The following is a 15,656-nucleotide window of genomic DNA, read 5'->3' as shown; positions in this document are numbered from 1 at the left end:
ACTTATAAACTCATCTCCTTAAACTATTTTATATAGAGTGTATAAGAGCAGGAAAGTCATAAAAGAATTTTACTTATAGACTTAAGGTTTAGAGATAAACTGTTTCATATAGACTGTATAAGGACAAGAAAGTCATAAAACACTTGTTTTATAGACTTAAGGCCTATAGATTAAATTGTTTCATATAGAGTGCATAAAGACAAGAAAGTAATAAAATCCTTGTACTTATAGACTTAAGGCTTACAGGTTAAACTGTTTCATATAGACTGTACAGGGGCAAGAAAGTCATAAAATACTTTTACTTATAGACTCATCTCTTTCAGGTTAAACTATTTTATATAAAGTGTATAAGAACAGGAAAGTCATAAAAGAATTTTACTTATAGACTTAAGGTTTAGAGGTTAAACTGTTTCGTATAGACTGTATAAGGACAAAATAGTCATAAAACACTTTTACAATAGACTTAAGGCTTATGGGTTAAACTCTTTCATATAGAGTGTATAAGGACAAGAAAGTCATAAAACACATTTATTTATAGAGTTATGGCTTACAGGTTAAATCGTTCACTACAGATTGTATAAGGACAGGAAAGTCATAAAAACACTTTTACAACAGACTTAAGGCTTACAGGTTAAACTGTTTCATATATATTGTATATGGACAAGAAAGGTATAAGACACTTTTGTTACAGACTCATGTCATAAAAACAGTAACAGAATATTAAAAAGTAAGTTTTATTACAACTAATTTTTGCAGTGTGTTATAAATAAGTATTATAGTTTTCGTAATGAAAGTTGTGTTTCTAATTTATATAGTAAACTGTAAAGTGCACATACATTGTTGCAACTATATATATGTTTTAGTTGTCATGGAAATAGGTATATCGTTTCTTTCGACTCGCATTGAAGAGAAAAATGACATGTGGCTTTAGCAACATAAGTTATTATTTTAGCACGTGAGATATTGTCAACGCGTATCTCAAAGTTATCGTGGGAACAATGTAGAAACCTTTGCAACGCGAGTAGTTTCGCAGTTTTCAAGGCACGCCCCCTATGTATCGATCATAGAACTTGTATTTTAAAGCAAGACCACACTATCTTTTATCACTGAAGAACCGGACTCTGAACCAAAGAAACTATTGTGACAAGCAAAGAAGCCTACAATGAGAAAATCCTAGTTTAGGTAAAACAAAATCAGTTTTTAGTTCATTTACTCTCTAAGAAGATCTGTGACTCCTTTTAAATATTTTCACTGTTATAAAACCAGACTACTGTGAATACTTAGCCTTCACAACATATTTAAAGAACGGTGTTTAAACATAGACTACAGATTGTCAACATTAATTCACATACAAATTTTAAAAAATTGTAGGTAGTGATAGTTTATTGCAAAAGTTCATTAACTTATTAGTGTCGTATTTTAAACAAGTATTTTGATCCAGTAATCTCATAATTCGTTTTCATTAGGCTATTATATTAGAACTTATTTAAGTTTATTGCAAAAGTTCATTAACTTATTAGTGTCGTATTTTAAACAAGTATTTTGATCCAGTAATCTCATAATTCGTTTTCATTAGGCTATTATATTAGAACTTATTTAAGCCAAGTATTTTGGTGGGTCAGCGAAGTTTATGGAGTTTAAACGCTGAAATTTGGGGATTGATTACTAGCGTTAGACAGATAGCAGATAATGTATTGCACAGCTTTGTGCTGAGGCAAACAAGCGCCTATATAAGTCAATTTCTTGCTTCAAGTACCTTAAAAATGTGTATTGACCAATTGAAACAAATGTGAATATATCTGGTATGTTATGAATTTGTATTGATCAGTTGTAAACAAAAGTGAACATATTAGGTACGTTAAGAATATGTATTGGCCATTTGTATATAAATGTGAATATATCAGGTACGTTAATAATATATATCGGCCATTTGTAAATAAATGTGAATATGTCAGGTACATTAAGAATGTATATTGACAAGTTGTAAACAAAAGTAAATACATCAGGTACGTTAAGAATGTAACTGATCAGTTGTAAACAAATGTGAATATATTAGGTTCGTTATGAATACATATTGACAAGCTGTAGACAAAAGTAAATACATCAGGTACGTTAAGAATGTATACTGACAAGTTGTAAACAAATGTAAATATATCAGGTACGTGACGATTGTGCAGTACTGTGCAAAATTGTTATAATAAAGTCAAAAATTAGATTTCAGGCTACTTTCAAAGAACAACTGTTGGTAAATGGCAGGTGAAATATCAAAATTATATTAATCTTCATATTTAGTACAGCAGAAACTCAATGGAAGTGCTTGAATTCAGCAAACAGTTAACATTTTGTGTCTCCTTTTCCTGCAGACAGTCTTTCAGGTATTGTTACAATATATTTAATCAAAATGTGTCTAATACAGTCTCATAAAGTTTCTTTTGAAGTAACTTTGATTTGTCAAGTTTGTACCTATCAAGACTCTAGAACTGCTTAATTTGGTTGAGATTGGGGTTCGGTGGGAACCATTGCATCATTTAAATGACTCCAGCGTCTTCTTTCTTAGTTACGTAATTTCTTCATAGGTTGGATGAGTGTTTGGGGTCATTATTATTGGTACTAGAATCTTTACAAATAATACACAAACCACTCGGTACACCATGTTGGATCAGTATCTGATGGTACATGTGCTGGTCCATTATTTCATCTATTTTGCAAATATATTCTGTCGCCTCAGCAGAACAACACACCCAAACCATCACACACCCTGCTTCACGGTACGTGCTATGCAATTTTGTAAGTATTTTTCACCTTTCTTCTGCCAGAGATACAATCTACGCTTTGAACCAAATATTTCGAGTTCAGATTTTGTGCTTTTGAGCAAAGTTCAGTGATGTAACAACATATGGAGATCAAAATAAAGGTTTTTTTTAACTGCTATACGATCAAATATTCCATTCTCGATCTGGACACTTTTCTGTCATTTGGTACATGGTCGTTCATCTCATGCTTGAAATCAGTGGTAGTCTTTCTTCCGTTCCAAAGGCTGCATAAGTGAAAATAATTAACATCAATGTCACCAAACTTAGGTCTTCTGCCTTTTACTTTCCTATTTTCAAATAAGCCTATCTATGTCTCACAATCTAGGGTGTAGTAGACAGTGTCTAGGAATCATTTCAAGTCTGCAGCAATTTGTTCGAGAGTCCAACCACCACCAGGAAAAGCTTTTATGTATCTCTGCTCTACTGACAATTCTCCGCGTGTTTAGGGTGTGGTACGACAACAAAACGTAATATATTGTGTTAAATACTGTTTTTATCCAAAGTTTATTTCTGGAGTGGTATTCAACTGATTTCTTCTGATATATACCGGTGCCATAAGCTAGCTCCTTTCTATATAGTTAAGACACTGCATGGGGTACCATGACAGTTATTTCAAACACTAAATTTGATCAATATGTTCATTCAAACAGAACCCTTATGACAAGTATATGGGAATACTAATGAAGATAAGTATTCTCACCTTGGTTTATTCAACTGTCAATACGAATTAGTGAAGCGTTACCATAGTGTTGAAATTTACATTATGTAATAGTATAGAAGAATTAGCTCCATAGACTGTAAAGAATGAAAAATATTCTCTTGTTCTAACATTTTTACACAATTCTGTATATTGACCAGTTGGATACAAAAGTGGATGAATCAGGTAAGTTATAAATGTATACTGACTAGACGGAAACAAAACAGAAGTGAATACCTCAGGTACCTTTAAATTTTCGGAAAATTATGAACATTCCATCATGGATGGTCTCTTGACGCTAAGCACGTGTTTTAAGCAAAACTACGAGAAAGTGCTTGGACGACATTGGACTGAGATATCGGTAAGAACAGGGCTGTTATATATGTGAATACACGCTATACGTGCTCATATACGTGACAACCAACTGGTAAATATTTATATACGTATCGTCATGGTACATATTGATGGTACACTTTGAAAGTCGTATTGTATTTTGTTTTGTAATATGTTAAGGCAGTAGTTTTATTACCAGTTTCGTAACATGTAATCGTAGTAGTTTTGTCTTTGGTTACCAGTTTTAATATAGTAATAGTTTTATTGTTGATTACTAGTTTTGCAATATGTTTATCAGCAGGTTTTAACAGATTATTTAGATAAAATACTTATAATGCGTTTCGGGGAACTGACGCCATCTGGTTACATGAAGACTATAGAGTGACGATTATCGAAAAGTCGTTCTCTATAATTTCATTCGTTTACACCAGACGACTACGTCAGTTAGATATAGTGGTTTACTTTGTTGTTTTATTGTGTTTAAAATTGAGACACTGCATAACAGTATATAACGATTTTATTCTTTGACTTGATATACCCTTTCCAAAAGGTTCGTGTTTTGGTTTTGTGTATTTTAAATATTTTCTGATACGAAGTTACATTTTTTGTTTATCCAGTTATTTGTTTGTCTAGTTATCTGTTAGGTTTCTTGTTTGTCTAGTTGTTTGTTATGTTTTTTGTTTGTCCAGTTGTTTGTTATGTTTCTCGTTTGTCGAGTTATATGTAAGGTTGTTTGTTTGTCCAGTTGTTTGTTAGGTTTCTCGTTTGTCAAGTTGTTTGTTAGATTTCTCATTTGTCCAGTTATTTGTTAGGTTTCTCGTTTGTCCAGTTGTTTGTCGGGTTTCTCGCTTGTTCAGCTGTTTGTTGGGTTTCTCGCTTGTCTAGTTGTTTGTTAGGTTTCTTGTTTGTCCAGTTGTTTGCTGGGTTTCTTGTTTGTCCAGTTGTTTGTTAGGTTTCTTGTTTGTCCAGTTCTTTTCTATAATTATTACTTCATTCCCAGATCTCCAAAATATTCTTTATATTTAAATCTATAAAATATTCTTTATCAACCAAACCTTCTATGATGACATAGAAAGTACTATAATATTATAGAAACTATTATCTGATCTGTACTAACATACCAAGTATTATATCATCATAATAACTGTATATGTTGTCTACTCTATATTAACGTATCTAGTATTATAACATCATAATAACTGTATATGTTGTCTGCTATATATTAACGTATCTAGTATTATAACATCATAATAACTGTATATGTTGTCTGCATATATTAACGTATCTATTATTATAACATCATAATAACTGTATATGTTGTCTGCTATATATTAACGTATCTATTATTATAACATCATAATAACTGTATATGTTGTCTGCTCTGCTCGTATATATTATAACATCCAATAACTGTATACGCTCTATATCTATTATTATAACATCATAATAACTGAATGTGTTGTCTGCTCTGTATTAACGTATCTATTATTATAACATCATAATAACTGTTATGTTGTCTGCTCTTATTAACATCTATTATTATAACATCATAATACTGTATATGTTGTCTGCTCTATATTAACGTATCTATTATTATAACATCATAATAACTGTATATGTTGTCTGCTCTATATTAACGTATCTATTATTATAACATCATAATAACTGTATATGTTGTCTGCTCTATATTAACGTATCTATTATTATAACATCATAATAACTGTATATGTCTGCTCTATATTAACGTATCTAGTATTATAACACATCATATATTAACGTATCTATTATTATAACATCATAATAACTGAATGTGTTGTCTGCTCTGTATTAACGTATCTATTATTATAACATCATAATAACTGTATATGTTGTCTGCTCTATATTAACGTATCTATTATTATAACATCATAATAACTGAATGTGTTGTCTGCTCTGTATTAACGTATCTATTATTATAACATCATAATAACTGTATATGTTGTCTGCTCTATATTAACGTATCTATTATTATAACATCATAATAACTGTATATGTTGTCTGCTCTATATTAATGTATCTATTATTATAACATCATAATAACTGAGTGTGTTGTCTACTCTATGTTGGCAATATTATTTGGATGAAATGTACTGATGTATCCTAGTCCACTTTAATTACCTTAACATATACAGTTGTTTTTACTTTTTACATATATTTATACGTTTTGTCCATGTAGAGAGATTAATCTTGCCTGTATACATATTTGATAACAGGTGTATGAACGAAAATTTGGACAACAGAATCGAGAACGAAATATCGACTTTTAAAGAATCATAAGAAAAAAAATATTAGTTGAGCTGTCGTGATGTGGTGAACATTTCAACTTGTAAAGCACTCAGTTTAATGAGAAACAAGAATAACTTTTATATATAGTGCAAAGACTTTTCACGCTTATGGCGAAAACATTCGATCAATTCACGGAAATGCGACTTGGTTCACGGTAAAACATATTGTTTATGGTTATAAATAGATGGATTTTATTTGATCAGTCAACTCTTTCATAGTTTAATATTTTTAAAAAATAAATCTACAATTTGAACTACCTAGTCATATAATTACTAACTTGACATTTTATAATGAAGGTATAGTTTAAACTACGCATTTTAAAATAAAACCACAGTTAAACTGAACTATCAACTCTTCATTAGCAGCTTGAGATCTTTTAAGTAAAGATATAGTTTAAACTTTCAACTCTTTTCCTTAGTAGCTTGACATTTTCCAAATAAAACCATAGTTTAGCTTATAGTAATTTTTATTAATAGTTGGCATTTTTTAAAAATGAAGACCTAGCCCTAGTTAACTTGCAAAAGAAATAGTTTAGGCCAGGTGATAAATTTGTATGGGTTAGTTAAAAAAACCAACAAAAAACAGGCGTTACTGTTATTTCCAGAACTAGTGAAAAGTCTACCTGCTTGTTCTTGCAGTTTGAGTTTGCAGACACCAAACTCTTGTTTGATCAAATAGAGGGATTCGTCTCTCATTCTAACAATCTCTGGTTCGAGTGCTAGAATCCTATCATGGAACGTCCTTGCTACTTCAGCAACACATGACGATCCGTCCTACTCTGTATTGGTAAAATATTAGCCCAAGAGATGGTGGTGACTAGCTGTCTTCCCTCTATTCTGCCACTGTTAAATTAGAAACGGCTGACGAGAATAGCCCCCGTGTAACTTTGCACGAAATTTAAAATAAACTCAAACGTATTTAAATATTGTAAATATTGGAATAGAAACTCTATATTGGAAAACAATGTTAGTTTGAACTGCAATTTGTTTGTAAAGCACTACTTCTCAGATACCTTACCTAGATATAATAGACCTGGAGCTAACTACGACCTCACATTACAAAGTTTGTTTTGGATATAACAAGCCTAAACATTGAATAACTCAATCTTTATTTGATTATAAAGTACTTTGTTTTAAGATTCTTACCTAGATGTAGAGGCATTAAGATCTCAACTTTAATGCAGCTAAAGTTTAATATAATGTTTTTAGGTATGAAATCTATATGTATGGGTGATTTCGGGTATATAATGTACTATTAATTTATTAGCCTCGTGTGTCAAATTCATTGACCAATGGCATCCTTTCGTGTCGATGAAGATGATGACTCAAAACAGGTGGCTTTGAACTTCCTAGATTTTAGTAAATTAAAGATCCGTACAAGGGAAGACTTAAATTCTGCACTTTGGAAGCTACCAGAACTTCGGCTTCGGCAGGAGCATGTTTCTGAGTCAGACATCATTATTCTTGATAAGGTCACTTCTGGGCCATCAGAACACTTTACTGATCCTATTCCAGAAGCCATGCGAAATATCAGGATCAGAGACCTTAGTCAAGTTGATATTGACTGGAAAATGTTGACCTTAGCACGACCATTGTCCAAACTGGAAGAAGATGCCTTTAGCAGGTTAGTGATCTTGATATGATTTAAGTTTCAGCAGCTGAGTAACCTTGACAGAGTTTCAGTTTTGGCACATGATTGACCTTGATTTAATTTCAGTTTTAGCAAATGAGTGACCTTGATATAGTTTCAGTTTTAACAGGTGAGTGACCTTGATTACATTTCAGTTTTGACAGGTGAGTGACCTTTATATAGTTTCAGGTTTAACAGGTGAGTGACCTTGATATAGTTTCAGTTTTAACAGGTGAGTGTCCTTGATATAATTTTAGTTTTAGCACATGATTGACCTTTATTAAATTTCAGTTTTAGCAGATGAGTGACCTTGATATAGTTTCAGTTTTAACAGGTGAGTGACCTTGATATAATTTCAGTTTTAACAGGTGAGTACCCTTGATATAGTTTGTTTTAGCAAATGAGAGACCTTGATATAATTTCAGTTTTAACAGGTGAGTGACCTTGATTAAATTTCAGTTTTGACAGATGAGTGACCTTGATATAGTTTCAGGCTTAACAGGTGAGTGACCTTGATATAGTTTCAGGTTTAACAGGTGAGTGACCTTGATACAGTTTCAGTTTTAACAGGTGAGTGTCCTTGATATAATTTTAGTTTTAGCACATGATTGACCTTTATTAAATTTCAGTTTTAGCAGATGAGTGACCTTGATATAATTTCAGTTTTAACAGGTGAGTGCCCTTGATATAGTTTGTTTTAGCAAATGAGTGACCTTGATATAATTTCAGTTTTAACAGGTGAGTGACCTTGATTAAATTTCAGTTTTGACAGGTGAGTGACCTTGATATAGTTTCAGGTTTAACAGGTGAGTGACCTTGATATATTTGTCCAATGTTGGACAAATACTGTTGTGGTGGACAAGTGCAATGAACCAAATTTTCGCATATCGTATTAATATATCAGAAATACGGTTATAATTTATCTTTAATAGGATTTAATTGAGAACCACAGGAATTCAATTATACTTGTATGAACTAGGCCTAGCAGAATTCAACATGGGATGTGTATATTACAGTATAGGGTAGTTGCACTGTAGGGGTGTTGCGTGTAAAGCTATTTCATGACTATCATTGAGGGTTGAAATATTACCTCACATTTCAAATCGTACTAAGCCTGTAGGCTTTCAAAATATTTCTCAAATTTTATAACTTATGTAATTTAAACTTCCTGTTCACTTCTCGCTTAGAGAGCGAATCAACTCTTGTAAATGGCTGATTATATCCACCTTACAGTTCACATTTCCTGTAAAGTACAGATGCTTTAGAGAGAGTACTTATTGCAATTTATTATTTACTGATTAAATATAGTAATTACTGTAAATTATTGATCAATTTTATTTAGATTTGCTGTGACGTAATGGATTATTTATAGCTTAGAGAGAGAGCACTTACTGTAAATTATTGATCAATTTTATTTCAGAAAGTTTAGATTTGCTGTGACGTAATGGATTATTTATAGCTTAAAGAGAGCACTTACTGTAAATTATTGATCAATTTTATTTCAGAAAGTTCAGACTTGCTGTGACGTAATGGATTATTTATAGCTTAGAGAGAGCACTTACTGTAAATTATTGATCATTTCTATGGTAAAAAGTTCAGACTTAAACTTAATTCTGTACAAGGACATCAGAGGAAAAGAAATATAGACAGGTTATGTGGTGTAAGTTAGTAGAAGTGGACGAATTTCGTGATATCTATTCTATATTTATAGATGTGAGGAAACATGGTTATTGGTTGCATTCTTGGTTCATAGACTTTGACGAATTTATTTAATTTTAAAAGGGATAATAAATATTAGATGAATCCAATGGTATATTTATTCTCAAGATCGATAAATTTTTTCCATTCTTTGTTAGAACACTTGGATAAACATAATTACTTTTTCTGTTTCAAGTTTTTAAGAGATAAGCAAACTTAGTACTTATGTTAAGCGTGTTAAAATACCAATATTCCTGTTTCAGGTTTAAGTCTATAAGTGGTATTGAAGGTTTGTAGCATTAAGTTGGTAATGTATTTAACTAATATATTGTTTTAGGTTTATAGAGCTGGATAAACTTAATGTAAAAACAATGGCTGCAGACAGTACGTCCGCAAGTAGAAGGAACTTCAGCCAAGATAGAATCTTTCATCCACTGAAACCCAAACCTGGTTTAAACATAAAATCTTATTCCCATTTAAAGAGAAATAAATTCTGTTTTGAGGATTTAGAAGAAGAAAAAGAGCACGCAATGAACCAAGAATTTACTTATAGTTTTTACGAAAGGGAATGCAAGGAGGAAGAAAATCAAGACCTACCTGAACTCTTAGCCCTAACTGAGAATCTCTTGAAGCCTTCGAAACAAAAAGGAACAAGTAATCATGCTGGAAATCAAGAATGTCATACTTCAAAAAAAAAAAACCGAGAAAAATTTAAAGAAGAAACTTTCACCATCTAAATCCAGAAAATCAAAGAAATTCAACATATCGGGCAAAAATGGATTATCAAAGGCCGTTTCCAATCAATCGCGAAGTGCAATTACTCCACCTAGAGCTAATAAACTAAAACAAGGTAGCATGTTTAAAAAAGGTAGAAAATTAAGCACAAGAGAAAAAACACCAATTAAGCAAAAGTAACAATATCAAAAAAAGAACGAAATATAAAATATATAATTTAATTATTTCAAATTGGTACAAATGGCGCTAGGAATGTAATTACTTCGAACCTTAACGAGACTTACATTCCTGCATTATATAATTATTTAAGATTTTATAATAATATACGTTTTATGTTGTTATACGCTTTAAACATGATATATAATAATATGTTCTCACAACTTTAAAGGAAGGTTTAACAACGAATATTATTTCACCCTTATGATGTATTTTTCCTGTGATTGGACGAGAAACATCATGTAGTATGAATTATTTTCAATGTTGCATTGAATTCTGGACAAAAAATTGCGCCAATGTTGTCCGGTTGTCAGGGCTATAGCCATAAGTCATATCGAAGCAGACGTTTGCAGTAGACATTTTTTGCAACACAGTGTAAACACTCTGCTTTATTAAAAACTAATTACAAACAAGTTACTCAAACTAGTAAAATGTTGTATTTTATGACATAAAGTTTCAATCGCTCACGGATGAAGAGTTGCAGAATTCTTCAGAGAGCAGACGACAATCTTTCGCAACACGGTGGAAACATTTAGATTTAGTTTACAAACAACATCAGAAATCCCGCCAGCATTCTAAGCAAATTTTATGCTAACTTTAAACAATTGCGTATTATTTATTATAAGCTATATTTAAACGTTGTAATTCAGATATTAACTAGAGCGAACTTCCAGTATTAATTATAACATCAAAAACAAAAATTTTAATAAGAAAAGTCTAGACTTTCTAGATAGTTCTAAACATATAACGTATTTTTTTTCTTAAATAATTGAAATTAGATTACAAATATGAGATATCTGTAAAGTATATATATATATATATATTTTAAGATGGAGAGTTGAATCAGTCAGTGTGTTTCCTTGAAGTAGTTGAATTTATTTTGTTATCGGCATATTGAATTGCTTCGTACAAATAAGTTTATTTGTTTTACATTAGTTAATGTCATTTATAACATGAGACTACAACAACTTACAGCAGTGTTCTAGTCTGTAGAAATGTCAAACAAGGAAATAAACTAGTATGCGATTGTTATATGGACTGAAATTTGAATTGTTTTCACGAGATAATTTCAAAGAATCCATCAACGAAAGGACAACATTACAACACTTGGTGTGACAAGTAACATACTGTTTTGTTGAAAATAAAATAGAGCTTTGAGAACAAACAAAAAGAGACTGACAGTTTAAGCATCAAGAAGAAATAGCTAAAAAGTTAACAAAAAGATATAGAAGATTAAACCAAAACCAAAAATACATTTACAGAAAATTATAAGATCCAGAGGAAAGAGAGTGGAGTTATGAGAAAAAAAATGTACTTTTGACGAAGTATAAAAATGAAGCTGATTGAAGACAAGATCAATGAAACTATTGGACATGCAGAGAAAAATGGAAAGTCGTAGTGACAAAATTGAAGAATTACAACAGGAATGTGGTGACAAAATCTACGATGTCAAAAACAAAGTGCATAAGAACACAAGCGAAGTAAAGAATGACACGCATTAATGATGTAGGAAAGAGTATCATTGAAGTAGAAAAAATCTATGAATTATTAAATGTGAAGAGTAAACCAGTTACACTTCTTTTTGCATTAGTTCAAACATTTCAGCAGAAAATATTACCTACTACTAGAAATGGAATAGAAGAAATAGTTTTGTCTACATCTATTACCACTACTGTTGTATTACTTGTTACTGAAGGATCTTTTTGGACTACTTCAACCATTAAAATTCTAAACCCAATTCCAGAAGTTAGTTGGCCAGTTCGTCATCGGCTGATAGAGAAACGAATGAACTATAATGGTTAGGTATTATGGGTGTCATACCAAGCTCAGTTTGAAATCAGTTCCAGAGTAAAAGTGTGAAGAGCAAGCTATAATCCATGTTGCCATTTAAAATTACCTTCTTTGACAGCATTAATATCCTTTCAGCTGAGAGTCGCAACATTTATCATTGGTGACCACCCCATTTAACAGGCTTGAAGTGTTGCACCAGAAAACACTACCAAGCAAAAATGTTCAGAATAAAATATGAAGGAAAGAAGAGATAATAATCAAACTTGCAAAGGATTGGAAAAGGCTAGTCCAGTTATCTTACCTGGATACTGAATGTGAAATCATAGATTCGTTGGTATGTGACCTCATCATAGCAGATGAAGATAGAATTAGGCTGAAGCAAAGTAGGTGTACCTCATTAAAGGACACTCTGCAGTTGTTGATGGGTCTAGATTTCACTAAAGTTTCACATAACTGACCGAAGACGCCATCTTTAAATTATAGGATCATCAGCTAGAGTAGTCAACTCTGCTGACTATAGCAATTGTGTATTCTCGAAAAGAACATATGAAATATTCTCATATCTAATAATAAATTAATTTTTGGCTTAAATTTACATGTAATATCTCTATACATAACACTACGTAACACAAATTTTGTTCCTGGATAGTATATGCTATTTCTTAATTGCTTATATTGTAAAGTACAGCAAATGGCCATTATTCTCTTTAAACTTTGCTTTTGTGACCTGGATAATGAAATTTAGAAATTAACTTATTTTCTATGTAAAACGGGCAAATTGCAAATTTTCATTTACATAAGGTCTGAATAAAACAACATATACATAAAAATTTACATGTATTTATACTAAAGTCATACAAAAATGAACAAAAATGTTTAAAAGTGAGTAGTTATTCGAGATTTGCGACTGTAATGTAAATCACTTTCACGTATTAGTCCCCAAATATAGTCTCTCATCATGTTTTCGTTATACACTCCCAGGTCACGAAAGTAAAGTTTGAAGAGAAAAATAGGTCTTTTTCACTTACTTTAGGCATAAGCAATTGGGAAATAACACTTTCTGCCCAGGAACAAGAAAAATTAAAAATTTTGTTACATAGTGTAATTAAGTGTTTGTTTCCTTCAGTTTATTGTGCTGAAACTATTCATGGTCCTCATATATTTCTCGTTGTTATTTATTACATAAGTCAGAAAAACAATGTTTTCGATTGTCACCCCAAAACGATTTCAGTCTATCGAATTGTTTTAGAGAGCAGCATGTTACCCTCATGATATGGTACCATTTAAGAAATGGGGGTATAACAATAATACCAGCGAAACTAAAAACCCATCACCGATAGTTCTATCACAATCTTTCATGCATTTAAGTAAGTATAATACCAAATGAAACTAAAACGAATCGATCATCAAAAGCTGTATAACAATGTTTCATTAATTTAATTCAGTATAATACCAAGTGAACCTAAAAAAAAACAACATCACCGGAAGTGGTATGACGATGTTTCATCAATTGAAGTTGGTAAAAACAATGAAACTAAAACAGTCACCATCAGTAGTGGTATAAAAATATTTTAATTTTAAGTTTAATAATATCAAGTGAAACTAAAACAGCGCCTACATCGGAAGAACAAGTTATGTGCAGTTTTCTGACTAACTTAGTTTTATTTAAAGTAATATAAGCGAATATGCTGAAAACTGTCAAATTAAATGATATAAAAAAAGCGACTGATACAACACTTGAAATACACGATGAGAGAATAATAGATGTACACTGTGGGATTACCACAGCTTTGTTTATTGAAACGTGTTAATAGTACCTGAAAGGAGATTGTTAAGATCGTCAATGGTAATTTCTTCAGGCATTCTGTCAGCATAAACAACTCCATTTTATTAACACATCTTACCTGTCAGTCAGTTTACCTCTTAGAATGTTCATCATTAACTTTACGTACTTCTCTCTCTTCGTATGGATCTGGTACTGAAAACCAGGGAGGGTTAGGTGCGTTTGACCTCTTCCTCTCTCCTGCATGTGTTGCTTATGAAGTAATGCTATTTTATATACTACGAGAAAGTCAGAGCTAATTACGCGTATTTGCTCTGCCTCCTTTGAAGGCCATGTCCACTCGGTTAAGTAAAGTAACATCAGATTCATCAAACATACTGCTGCATATAGTCCTCTACTTAACAAACATTTACAATGATGTTTTAGTATTATAAACACATTTAAGTTAAGATGAAATAATTTCCATAAACACCCTACAATAAATGACTTAAAATTATGTTAGATTTCAAGTGTGCAGCGATATATATTTACGAGGAAATTTCTTAGGGCTATTAACACGCACGTTAAAATCCGGGGTTTAATGTTCCTGGTAGTAAAAACACGGATGATATAAAGTGTATTTTTTTGCTAAAACAAACAGAAAATTATAATTTTTTGCAACTATATAAAAACAAATAATGGATTCAGAGTTTGTGTTAAAAACTGATCTTCATTAAATCCAGCATGAATTATTGCAATGTGTCGGTTTGGTGCTTTACATGTCTAACAGATTTATTAATTACGTAAAAGGGAGTGAACCATCCTACGAACACTTTCAGTGAGGAATCTCCGTTGTATAAATATGTTTATCCTAGAACACTTAAGTTTCTTGGATTCTGTCCATAGGAGACATTGTTATTGTATGTTATATTTTTAGTTCGCTTTGTTCACGCTAATACATGGTAGGGCGCACATACATCGAGCACAACTCCTGGCACAAAAACAGTGGCCCCTAGTGCTACTTGATGATACTAGTATTGGATTTAAGTTTCACGTCTGTCTCTTACGTAAAATATGTCTGGCATAGAGAATAAAATATCCTCTTACTTATGCCTTTATAAAGTGATCACCTAAAACTTTTTTTGTACAATAAAAATCTAATTTATACAAATTATTATAATACATTCTGGCATGTTTCGTTATTAAACACTCAAAATATTTTAAGGCCAACTATCAAATAATGTGTAGGTGTGTTTGCATAACTTCAGATAATAAGTGTTTTTCTTAAAGTGGAGGTATTTTACCCACAATGCATCGCATAAAACAGTTACTACATGTATATGATAAATTGAATAGTTCTACAACGAGGATATTAACAAGTATACAACGTATTTAATAAACTGTATGTTTAAAGAAGGACCTACACGAACATATTAAATCCAGACTATGGGAAGTAAAATTTACATTTTTATTTTCTAAACTGTCTTCCCTTACTTGGTTATTTTTGGTAACGACCTTTTTTTTCTTTCTTTTATTTGAAAAGTAAATAATCATTTATCATCAGAACAAAGACTGAAGAAAGAAAACAAACCCAAACTTATTCACCATTCATCAAGTATTGAAACCAGTTAGTTTAATGTGCAAGATCTGTAAATAC

General features: G+C 31.5%; 1 protein-coding gene across 3 annotated transcripts; it reads left to right on the top strand.

Moving 5' to 3' along the window:
* The first annotated feature begins 1,022 nt into the window (after positions 1-1,022).
* Positions 1,023-10,427, top strand: LOC143239097 (uncharacterized). Of its 3 annotated transcripts, XM_076479918.1 has the most exons (4): positions 3,280-4,393; positions 6,096-6,322; positions 7,435-7,791; positions 9,833-10,427. In XM_076479918.1, exons 3-4 carry the CDS (start codon positions 7,460-7,462, stop codon positions 10,230-10,232), a joined length of 732 nt encoding a protein of 243 aa, XP_076336033.1. In that variant the 5' UTR covers positions 3,280-4,393; positions 6,096-6,322; positions 7,435-7,459; the 3' UTR covers positions 10,233-10,427. The 3 variants fall into 3 exon arrangements, with proteins under 3 accessions (XP_076336032.1, XP_076336034.1, XP_076336033.1); XM_076479917.1 differs by lacking the exons at positions 3,280-4,393; positions 6,096-6,322 and adding an exon at positions 1,023-1,182; XM_076479919.1 differs by lacking the exon at positions 6,096-6,322 and having other exon boundaries at positions 3,279-4,393.
* Positions 10,428-15,656: the final 5,229 nt, after the last annotated feature.

This window comes from Tachypleus tridentatus, chromosome 13, assembly GCF_004210375.1.
Source record: "Tachypleus tridentatus isolate NWPU-2018 chromosome 13, ASM421037v1, whole genome shotgun sequence".
Classification (NCBI taxonomy): domain Eukaryota; kingdom Metazoa; phylum Arthropoda; class Merostomata; order Xiphosura; family Limulidae; genus Tachypleus; species Tachypleus tridentatus.
Note: the sequence above shows the minus strand (reverse complement) of the source record. Positions and strands in the feature narration are given on the sequence as shown.